The sequence below is a fragment of the Talpa occidentalis genome, unplaced genomic scaffold (assembly GCF_014898055.3).
Source record: "Talpa occidentalis isolate TD23 unplaced genomic scaffold, MPIMG_talOcc4v2.1 talOcc4.123, whole genome shotgun sequence".
Lineage (NCBI taxonomy): Eukaryota > Metazoa > Chordata > Mammalia > Eulipotyphla > Talpidae > Talpa > Talpa occidentalis.
The window spans coordinates 12767-24459 of record NW_023601246.1 but is presented as its reverse complement, the minus strand read 5'-3'; the positions used below and the strand labels follow the sequence as shown (position 1 = coordinate 24459).

The following is an 11693-nucleotide window of genomic DNA, read 5'->3' as shown; positions in this document are numbered from 1 at the left end:
CAAAAAGTCGATATCATTTGAGCACAAAATTCCCCATTCTAGTAAAATAAGTGTTTGTTGGGCACATAAGAACAAAATCCAGGCTTGTTAAAACTCAACGAATCCATGGAAAATGAAGCCTAATACACTTTTATCTTCCCAAAGCAATTTCCGAACCTATTCAATTTAATCTGTCTACTTTGCTACTCAATTAAAAAAATGTTTTTTAATTAAGTCATTTTAAATTGCTTGGTTTAATTGGATTCTTGATTCTCAGTGAGGCAAAGAGCCAGTGGATTTTCTTGAAGAAAAGATATAAAGAGGTTGGTTGTTTAGGGCATGGAAACTTCCTTTTTAACTATTTCTTATTTTCTAGAGATTTTGGTGTAACAAACAAGATTTGAGATAATTGGATACACTTCAAACAGAGTTCAGTACTTCTATCAGAAAAAGGTCATCCAAAATATGTCACATGTTTTAAAATAAATGTGTTAGAGTTTTAAAATAATAATTTTGTTTAAATCACAAAACATAACAGAAACAGAAAGACTTTGTTAGGAATGGCCATTTCAAATATTCAGTTTGAAATACGTTTTAACATAGAATTTTTCCTGGACATGCACAAATATCATAAGAATTTGTATTTCCTTCATTTTAAGTCTGAATTCCAAAGATGAAGTGGAAATTGACCAATTTATGCCTCCCATCTTTCTCCCCTACAGTGGAAGATATAAAATCAAACTACATCAATCTTGAAATACAATGTTGACATTTAAAGCATCAAAATCAATTCTCTCACATTTTAAAGACAACTTTAAAATCAGTCTATAGAGTTAAGAAATTTATCATTTTAACCAATATTTGTGACATTTTCTGCATAGTGAGCATTGTGCTTGACATTGGCTAGTCACCAGTAAACTCACAATCTACCAGAAAGAACAGCTTTTAAGAAAAAAAATTGCAAAATGGTCATCATAAATTGTGTTCATGATATTATAATAATCTCATCTAGACCAGAAGAGAGGTGAATTTTCTGCTGAGAACAGAGGAATTAATAGAAAGAATTTTGATATTGTTTTCATACACAAGAACTACAAGAAACATAGAGTTTGGGATTTGGAAAGGAATTTAAAGTTCAATCAGTTTAATGTTCTGATATGACTTTTGAAGCAGACTGGCATAATGAGTATTGTTGCCAAAGCTATAGATTTTTATACGCAGTCTCTAGTATTTAATCACTACATAACAATGGTGATAACAGAATTCATTAAGTTAGCTAGACCTGTTGATTTATCTTTTGCTCTTAGTTTGCTTGAAACCATCTAGATTTTTACATGTGAGGATGAAAATCTGCATGCTACCAACAAAAAGCACAGAAATGCAAAAAAACATGACACTGACTAGACCACAAAGTGGACATTTGTTTATCATGAGACCTGAAAATATAAGGTTGAGCAACTCCTTATTCACATTCACCTGGAAACATGCACGTCAGATGCTTCAAAGCTCTTACCCCTATACATGCTCATGGATGATGAGGAAAGCTAAGTGAGATTGAGTATGGATTTGGAAATTATAATAAAGTTTAGCAAGTAGTAGAATATGCAGAGTCCCAGAGGATAATGAGGGTAAATTATATATTAACACATATCCTCCACCTTTTACAGGGGAAGAGGCAACCAAGGTCATATAACTCATAAATAATAGACAGGGGATTCAAACTCCAACATTCTGAATCCAGAGCTTTGTTCTCACCCACTGAGCTGTCTCCCATGACACAGAAATTTATATGCACCTGTGCTGATCAGTAATAATGAGGTATTATAGCAGAGAAATGCACAGTCTCAGTGGTTTACAACAACAGACACTGATGTTCTGACTGCCAGGTCTGTGGGTTGACTGGGAATCTGTTGAGCTCACAGTCTCTCTCCGTCAAGCACAAAGCCATCTCTGATGACAACTACACAGTGTTTGGGCCACCTCTAGGCCACCAGGGAGGCACCTCTATAGTTTTTCATTCATTGTTTCATTGATCCTGACTACCTGTTAAAACTCGGTTTCTTTCATTTAATTGGCCTTGCAATTGGCACTAGGGAAGGTGGGTTCTCAGAGGCAATGTTTACATCCCTTTCCCTACTCTTCAGTTCTTATCAAATAGTTCCTCTGTAGCAGTTCAATAAAGTAAAAATCCCCTGGCTGATAAGTTCAGAGGCCTGTGATCTTGTTCATGTTTTGCCATTAGCTCAATTAATGCCTTTGATAAAAATCACTTCATTTCTCTGTTCATCTGAAGTGGTCTGATATAATTCAGGCAACTCTTCTTAATATTCTTTGGTTGCTGAACACATTCTTAAAAAGAAAATCTAGGAAGGAAAATATAAAATGATAAAAGCTGAGCTGCTGGGATGGAGGAACAGGAGGAAGGTGTGCTCCAGTTCCCATCACTTTGGTCTCCCTCTTTCTCTCCCCTGGGTCCCTGGGGCACCTCCTGGGATGCCAGAGGTTCCATGGAGAGCAGTTTGGAATCGGGTAGATCAGACAGTGTCTTGCGTCTACTTAGAGTCTAAGTCCCTGGTATCATTGTTTTCTCTTAAACCATATATTAAATAGCAATTCTTGAAAAATCAAATAAAAATTCTAGGTATCATTTATTTTTATTTCAGCCTACCGAAACAGAACATTAAGTAACTCATCATCTGGGTTTTAGCAATGGTTCTGCCATTTGTTAACTGGAGGAATTTTATTTTTTTTTAAAGATTTATTTATTTATGCAAACAAGAACTGGGGTGCAAGCCAGAGGTGCAGGGGTGGGGGTGTGTGAGAGGATTCACCAGAGAGAGTGGGGAGAGGAACAGGCAGATGTACTGAAATGCACTGCTGAGGGTATAGCGGGGAGACAGGAGAGGTCTGCTGCGCCATGTGAATTAGCTCCCTGGCCGCTGGGTATCCAACACATGCTGCAGTGGCTAATGATAGCTTGATAGTGCTGGCTTGAATCCTGCACCAGCAGGGAGGCCCTGGAGGAATTTTACTTAAGTCATGCAAACAAGCTCTGGGTTTTCATCTGTAAAATGAGGGCCTCAGTCTAGAATGTCTCTGAGGCCCCTTATGCCTTGCTCATTCTACAACTCCTTTCTACCAATCCTTCCCCATCTATTAGTGGCTCATTTGATAATACTTTCACGAAAGGACAGTTTTCATGGACAAATTACGTGGTAATGAGTAGGCGGGAAGTGTGTGCTCTCGCAGTCTGAACATACCCAAGCCTGTTTGTAAATATGCAAACTCCACATTCATCTTTCCAAGGCCCCATTTGTCTTTTGGCATTTCTGATGAGTAAACCAAGTCCAAACCAATTTGGAACGAGCGAAAATATGTTATCATGAGTTATTTGTTTTCTCAAATGATTGTCCTCACAGTCTCTATTTTCTTTCTCCCTCCCTCTCTCTCTTTCTTGGTCTGTTGTTTCTGAATAATTACCGGAAAGTTGCAACTCAGGGAGAACACAGATTTCAAACCAGTGGCAAGAGAGAGCTGATGATAATGGGTCAAATACTAGGGGAAAAGACAGAATCGGGGCGGAAAGATTGGAGAAGGGTACAAAATTGAATTCCTGAATTCTTTTTCCCCTTCATCAAACATTCAAGCCAAAAATATCCTCAGTGTCTCCTCCAGATGGAGAGAGAATGGTCTGTTTGCCATCTGCAGAGACAAAACAGCACAGTGTAACTGCAATTTAAAGGCAAAAGTCATCAGGAATAGACTTAAATAACGTATGTTGGAATTAAGGGATTTGGTGTAAAGCCTTTTTGCTAAGACTCTGGGGTGCCTCTGTGTGGGTGCATGTGGTTCAGACATTGAAAGCTAAATCCTTTACAGGCCAGGAAATAAACGTGGGGGACACTCAGGGACATTAAATACAAGATTTTAAATGAAAATCACAAATTACCAAGGAGGAGGTAAGGGAAATCAACACTTGGCCTGAAACGTTTGGAGGTTTTATGAAGCTAAAAATATACATCTTTCACTGAAGCCTAAAGATCTCCATTCAGAGGATGCGTGTGTTGCATAATTAAAGATCAGGGCCAACTGGAAAAGTCGGCTGAGAAAAATGCTGCTGAGCAATTGTTATTCTGTTGTTGGGGTCATTCTCCAGGGGGTGGAGTGAGAAATAAATGATGCTGGTGGTAGCTCACTGCTATCTTTGCCGTCACTGCAGTGTGCTCAGAAAGGCCAGGATTTTAGAATCAGAAAGACCCGACTTTGTATCTCTTTGCCACTAATCCTGTTCATCATCTGGGTTTCTCTGGGCAAGTTTCTTAAGCTATCTGGTCTTGGGTATCCCATCTGTAAGAGGATGGTTGGAAAACAGAGAGGGCCTGCAAGGAGGTGTTTCACTGTATTAATAACTCATTTAATCTCTGTAGGGTAGGGAAAAAATGTCAGGCTTTTCTGCCCTCCCGCCATCAGGATAGATGATGGATCCTTCCGGTCCTGAATGCATGCCTGATGGCGGCACCTGGAGTAGGGTGCGGGCATAGGTAGATGGGATTCACCTGGGCTGAGACTGGGCTTTTAAGGGCAGCGTCACGGGGATGCCAGCAGAAGCCGAGAAAGAAGCCGAGAACGAACAGAAGCTAGAGAGAAGCAGAGAGCAGGCCAGAGAGCCCAGATAGAGTGCGGATTTGCTGGGGGCTAGGAGGCCTACCAGCCTCCGGGCCCCCCAGGACCCCTGCCTGCCATGTGCCTGGTAAATCTAAATAAAAGCCCTGCAAAAGCCACTGAGGCCTCTGATGACTCCTTTACCCGGTCTGCTGGATCAGAAAACCTGCTCTGTGGCCTGTCCTGCCTTACAATCTCATAGATGCCTCAGGATGAAGGTATTGTTATTAAGCAAATTTTACAAATCAGGAAATTAAGATACAGAGAGATTAAGCAAATGGCTCAAGATCACACAGCTAATAAGCGGTGTAGTGATGAGTTGGGGTATTTAACCACAACACCTGGTAGTTCTGAGCTTGTAGGTGTGGAACCAAGCTTAGCTGAGGTTTCGCCATTTTGTATATCCTCCACCTTGATATGTTAGTCCTTGTCCAGCCGCATTCCGGAGATAGTTTCAGCAGTCACAACCCTCACTCCACTTGGTGACGAAAAAGCAGACCACCCCAGCCGCCAATGAGGGCAGTCCTGTCCATAAATGGGACAGCATCTCTAACCGTCCAATCAGTTTGAAACTGTAACCGCGCGCGCCCAAAGTGCCTTTGTAGTAGCCAATGAATAATTGCCAACTTCTTTCAAAGTTCCCGCCACTCGCGACCCTATAAGATGTCCCAGCTTCCTCTGTTCGGGGCTCTCGACCTCTGCCGTTGCATCGGTGCGTGTCGAGGGCCCGGTCTCGAGCCCATATTAAACTCCTTTGTGCCCTTGCATCGGTTGTCTGTGTCCTTGGGGGCTGCACTGGTCGACGTGGGCACAACATTTTGGGGGCTCGTCCGGGATCGACGAGTGCAGACCCCAACTGCCGAGCAACCGAAAGGAGTTCTAAAGCGCGCAGGTGAGTTCCAACACTCGCCCAGGTAAGCTTCAAGTCTGCAGACCTGTAGTTGTACTTAGTACCTGTATCTTTTGTACTTTGTACCTGTAGAAGCTGTTTTGTACTTAGTACCTGTATCTTTTGTACTTTGTACCTGTAGAAGCTGTTTTGTACTTAGTACCTGTATCTTTTGTACTTTGTACCTGTAGAAGCTGTTTTGTACTTAGTACCTGTATCTTTTGTACTTTGTACCTGTAAAAGCTGTAATTGTTTGCAAACCTGAAAATCTGTTCAATAGCCGGGTCAGGCTTAAGTGGACGCACTTGAAAGCCGCGGCGTGGACCGCGGGAGACGTCCCCGGACCACATGTTAGGAAGGCCACACCCTTTGCGGGGAAGCAGATACCCCTTTTGGGGGCTTTTGAAAAATCAGTCTTTGGCCTGTTTCTTGTGACGACAGCCACTGTACTTCTAGCATTTGTCATCATGGGTCAATCACCATCTACCCCTCTATCCGTTGTTTTACAGCATTTTAAAGATGTCAGGTCCAGAGGGTCGGACCTCAGTGTAAATATAAAAAATCCCCTCTAATCACCTTTTGTTCCTCAGAGTGGCCGAAGTTCGGAGTTGGTTGGCCCCCGGAGGGAACTTTTGATTTACAGATTGTCCGTCGCGTAAAGGAAATCATCACCAGTGAAAAAAAATTCGGACATCCTGACCAACTCCCGTATATCTTAGTCTGGCAAGATCTAGTCCAGAACCCCCTGCTTGGTTAAAGCCATTTTTGTCGTTACAGGCACAACCCGTACTGCCGGCTAAACTGCTTGGGTCCCACCCCAACACCCGTCGGCACCTGCGGTTATCCAAGATTCTACCCCGGAGGAACTTCTATTTCCACCACCCTATCATAACCCTTGTAGTAACCCTCCCCAACTCCTGCGGTCGGCTGACCACCCTCCCCCAGAGGCGGGCGGGGCTCGTGGGCAGGGTCCGGCGGCAGGCACCCGCTCAGTGAAGGCGAATTCCCCGGATTCCACCGTGCTGCCCCTGCGTGTGGCAGGATTGCCTAATGAGCAGGGCAACCAGCCCATGCACTACTGGCCGTTTGCGACCAGTGACCTCTACAACTGGAGAGCACAAAATGCACGTTTCTCTGACAACCCTAAAGACCTTGTTAATCTCCTAGACACTGTTCTATTTACTCATCAGCCCACCTGGGATGATTGCCAACAGCTCTTGCAGGTCCTCTTCACCACTGAGGAGCGAGATCGTATACTGACGGCCGCCAGGAAATTAGTCCCTGGAGAAGATGGCACACCCACCACAAACGCGGCCCGCATAGATTTAGTGTTTCCCTTGACCCGACCTGACTGGGATTTTAACCAGGCTGAAGGTAAGGAGAGACTCCGGGTGTACCGCCAGACTCTAATGGCAGGGTTGCGTGCAGCAGCCCGCAAGCCCACCAATTTGGCCAAGGTAGGGGATGTGCAGCAGGGAAGGGAGGAGACCCCCGCGGCTTTTCTAGAACGCCTCATGAAGCTTTTCGGCAATATACTCCTATGGATCCGGAGGCAACGGAGAACAGGGCCGCGGTGGTAATGGCCTTTGTTAACCAGGCGGCTCCTGACATTAAACAAAACTACAAAGAATAGATAGGCTGGGAGAAAAATCTATTCGAGATCTTATGGAGGTGGCAGAAAAGGTGTACAATCGCCGTGAAACTCCTGAGCAAAGAGAAGACCGCATCCGCCAGGAAGAACGGAAGGTAAGGGCGGCTGAAAACGCACGCCACACTCGGGATATGGCCAGAATCCTGTTCGCCGTCACTCAAAAGGACAACCCGGGTAAGCTACACCCCTCCCGCCGCCCCAGCTCCACAGGGACAGGCAGGACCCTACAGCGTGATCAATGTGCATACTGCACTCAAAAAGGACACTGGGCCAAACATTGCCCAAAGAAACGGGGAATAACCTCAAACAACCCCGCCGTTTCTGACACTCCTGTCCTGGTGCTCGGGGGCACAAGAGATGACAGTGACTAGGACCGTCAGGGCTCGACCCTCCCCGAGCCCCGGCTAACCTTAAAAGTGGAGGGGAGACCCGTTAATTTCCTTGTGGACACGGGGGCACAGCATTCAGTCCTCACGGAACCCTTGGGTAAACTTTCCGGTAAAACTTCGTGGGTGCAAGGGGCTACGGGATGCAAGCAGTATCCCTGGACCACGAAAAGATCTGTAGACCTGGGAAAAGGTCAGGTCTCGCACACCTTCGTTGTAATTCCTGAATGCCCGTACCCATTAATTGGAAGAGACCTTTTAACCAAGGTAGGAGCGCAAATCTCATTTGGACAGGAAGGTGTTGAAATCAAGGACTTTAAGGGCTCTCCCTACACGTCCTCACGATTTCCCTTCAAGATGAGTACCACCTTTTGGTGGCGCCAGATCACCCACCCCTTTCTGGGTGGTGGATGGAATCTTTCTCGAATGTTTGGGCAGAAACCGGGGGCGTTGGCCTGGCGTCCCACAGACCACCCATTATAGTCCAGCTAAAGCCTGGGGCTGAACCCATTCGGGTAAAACAGTACCCTATGCCTGCAGAAGCCAAGGCAGGAATAACGCCTCATATTCGGAGGCTATTGGACAGTGGTATCCTTAAAACATGCCATTCGTCATGGAACACCCCTTTGTTACCGGTGCGAAAACCACACTCGCAAGACTTCAGGCCGGTACAGGACCTCAGAGAAGTAAATAAACGGGTCATAGATATCCACCCCACAGTCCCAAACCCTTATACCTTGCTGAGTGCCTTGCCACCTACTCATGTGTGGTACACAGTATTGGACTTAAAAGATGCCTTCTTTAGTCTACCACTAGCACCCCAAAGCCAGGAAATGTTTGCCTTTGAATGGCAGGATGCGGAACGGGGCATCAGTGGACAATTAACTTGGACAAGGTTGCCTCAAGGGTTTAAAAACTCTCCCACCCTTTTGACGAGGCCCTTCATGAGGATTTAAGAAAATTCCGCAGCCGATTTCCCGAACTAACTTTGCTCCAGTATGTTGATGATCTGTTACTTGCAGCGGAAAGTGAGCAGGCCTGCCGAACAGGAACAGCCGAATTACTGACGGAACTGGGCCAGATGGGATACCGCGTCTCCGCAAAAAAGGCACAAATTTGCCTGCCCGAGTTACCGACACCCACCACCAAAAGGAGGTACGTGAGTTCCTGGGATCTGCTGGGTTTTGCCGGCTATGGATACCTGGATTCGCAGACCTGGCCCAACCCTTGTATGAGGCTACCCGGGAAAAAGTAACTTTTCAGTGGACTCCCCAGATGCAGCAGTCCTTTGAGTCCTTAAAGAGGGCTTTACTGTCTGCACCAGCCCTGGGTCTTCCGGACATTACAAAGCCTTTCCATTTGTTCGTAGATGAGGCAAAGGGCATAGCTAAAGGGGTGCTCACTCAGTCCTTGGCCCCTGGAGGCGTCCTGTGGCTTATCTGTCTAAAAAGTTAGACCCGGTGGCGTCCGGCTGGCCACCGTGCTTACGCATGGTGGCAGCGGCTGCCCTCCTTTTCAAGGACTCCCAAAAACTGTCTCTGGGACAAGTTACTTCCATAACCACCCCCATGCGGTGGAAGGAGTCCTCAGGCAGCCGCCAGAGAGGTGGATGAGTAATGCCCGAATCACGCATTACCAAAGCCTATTGCTCAACCCAGAGAGGGTCAATTTTTCGCCACCCACGGGGCTAAACCCCGCCTCCCTCCTACCTGCCCCTGACCTGGAGGCCCATCTAGACTGTGTTGATATCTTGGCCCAGGTCCAAGGGTTACGCCCTGATCTGCGAGATAACCCTCTGCCGGACGGACTGGTTTGGTTTACGGATGGGAGCAGTTTTATCCACGAGGGCCGAAGAGCGGCAGGGGCGGCAGTGGTGTCCATGCAGGAAGTCATATGGGCTGAGCCTTTGCCATCCGGGACGTCCGCTCAAAAGGCTGAACTAATTGCCCTAACCAAAGCTCTCACCTTGGCTCGAGGGAAAAATTTAACTGTGTATACTGACAGCAGATATGCATTTGCCACGGCCCACGTACACGGGGCCATATATCGAGAGCGCGGGCTCTTAACCTCCGACGGCAAAGGCATTAAAAACGCTCAAGAAATTATGGATCTCCTGGCAGCGCTGTGGCTACCACGTAAGCTGGCTATAGTACATCATCCAGGTCATCAAAAGGACTCCTCGACTCCAACTCAAGGTAATAAGCGGGCGGATGAGGCAGCACGCCAAGCTGCCCTAATGCCGGTAGATGCCCTGACAGTAAAACTCCCAGACCCAGGGGACCCGCAGCTGCCGGAAGACCCAGAGTATAGTGCTATGGACTTTGACTACATACAGTCTCTACCGGGTGCTTTTTCTTTGGGACACTGGTGGTACACCCAAGAAACTAAGGCCATCTTGCCAGCACACTTGGCCACTGATCTCATTCAGCGCTTGCACCGAGCCACGCATTTGGGAGAGAGAAAAATTCTAACTCTAATCAGGCAATAGAACCTCCATGTCCGGGACGCAACCTGTACCGTGCGACAAGTAGTGGCATCCTGCCAGTCGTGTGCCATGGTAAACGCCACCAAGACAACCGGTGAACCAGGAATGAGGCCGCGAGGAACGCGCCCGGGGGTCCATTGGGAAATAGACTTCACCGAGGTAAGACCAGGTAAATTTGGCTATCGATACCTGCTGGTCCTGGTGGACACGTTTTCCGGATGGCCGGAGGCGTTCCCGACAAGAGGTGAGTCAGCTCGAGTGGTAGCCAAAATCCTGTTGGAAAACATTTTTCCTAGATTTGGGTTTCCAGTGACCATTGGGTCAGACAATGGACCAGCCTTTGTCTCTCAGGTATCGAAATCTGTGGCTTCTGCCCTGGGAGCAGAGTGGAAGCTCCATTGTGCCTATCGGCCCCAGAGTTCAGGGCAGGTGGAGAGAATGAACAGAACTTTAAAAAAAACTTTAACTAAATTAACTTTAGAGTCTGGCGGGGACTGGGTGACTCTCCTTCCCTATGCCCTCTTCCGGGCTCGCAATTCCCCTTATCGTCTGGGTCTGTCTCCGTTCGAGATTATCTATGGAACCGCCCCCCAACCACACCGCACGGTGCGCAGTTAGCTTGTGATTTGCCTTCTGATTGTGAACTTTTTCTTTCTGTGTGGGCTGTACAGCAGGCTCACCAGGAGGTCTGGCCCCGCCTCAGAGCGCTCTATGAAGGGGGAGGACCTTCTCAGACAGCCCACAAATTTCAGCCTGGAGATCTTGTCCTTGTCCGCCGACACAAGACCGACGGTCGTGGCCTCCAGCCCCGGTGGAAGGGTCCCTACATCGTCCTCCTGACCACACCCACCGCACTCAAAGTGGACGGCATCGCGGCCTGGGTTCATCACTCACACGTCAAGACGGCACCAACTGACGACTCCCAGCTGCAGTGGCGAGCCCGGAAGCATCCCACCAATCCACTCAAGCTGACTCTTCAGGCGCTCCCGGCTACAACCCATCGCTCCCAGACCACTGCCCACGCCGTGAAAAATGACACCAAACTGTAATGTTGGCTACCTACTGTCCTTCCTTTGTTTTCTCCTTGTCGGGGCTGACTGGGATCCCTGCCGACGGTGCATCACCGAAGGCATATTCGGTCATATTCAGAGCAAGTGCTATGTTAGTAAGCGTGCTTGCAGCCTTAAGGGAGTTCCTCTGTTTGTGGCGACCCTGATTAAGGGCACCACCCATGGATGTCCAGGTACAGTGGGAAGGGTGGTCTGTTGGAAGCGTTTAAATCAAATGCCGCCTAAAAATGAAAGTTGCAATCACTGTAAAGAGGGGGGAGTTTTTCAGCCTATACCTTTGTTCATTCACAGTGCTATGAAAGGTCTACTGTTTATCAGTGCACAGAGTCCAATCAAACTTTCTGGACTGGTATATCCTTAGGAAATAACGCGGGATATGTATGCCCTGTCAAAGCAGGAAAACCCTTTTGTTGGACTCTGCAAACCCACTGGGGGATGACAGATGGTGGGGGTGTGCAAGACCACGCACGAAAGCAGGAAGTTCAGAGGGTTTTTGAACAAGTTGCCCAAACACAGGATCGGTGGTTCAAGCCGATACACATCCCAGGCCCGGTGGGTTCCCTTAAATTAA

General features: G+C 47.2%; 1 protein-coding gene across 1 annotated transcript; it reads left to right on the top strand.

Annotated features, from left to right (window-relative positions):
- The first annotated feature begins 5935 nt into the window (after positions 1-5935).
- On the top strand, positions 5936-11375 carry LOC119242611 (uncharacterized). Its single transcript, XM_037508144.2, is given in 12 exon segments — positions 5936-6082; positions 6085-6264; positions 6267-6353; positions 6356-7042; positions 7045-7143; positions 7146-7901; positions 7904-8491; positions 8494-8712; positions 8715-8972; positions 8975-9127; positions 9130-10632; positions 10635-11375. Coding segments are annotated over 12 exon segments (5082 nt in total). The 5' UTR covers positions 5936-5997; the 3' UTR covers positions 11102-11375.
- Positions 11376-11693: the final 318 nt, after the last annotated feature.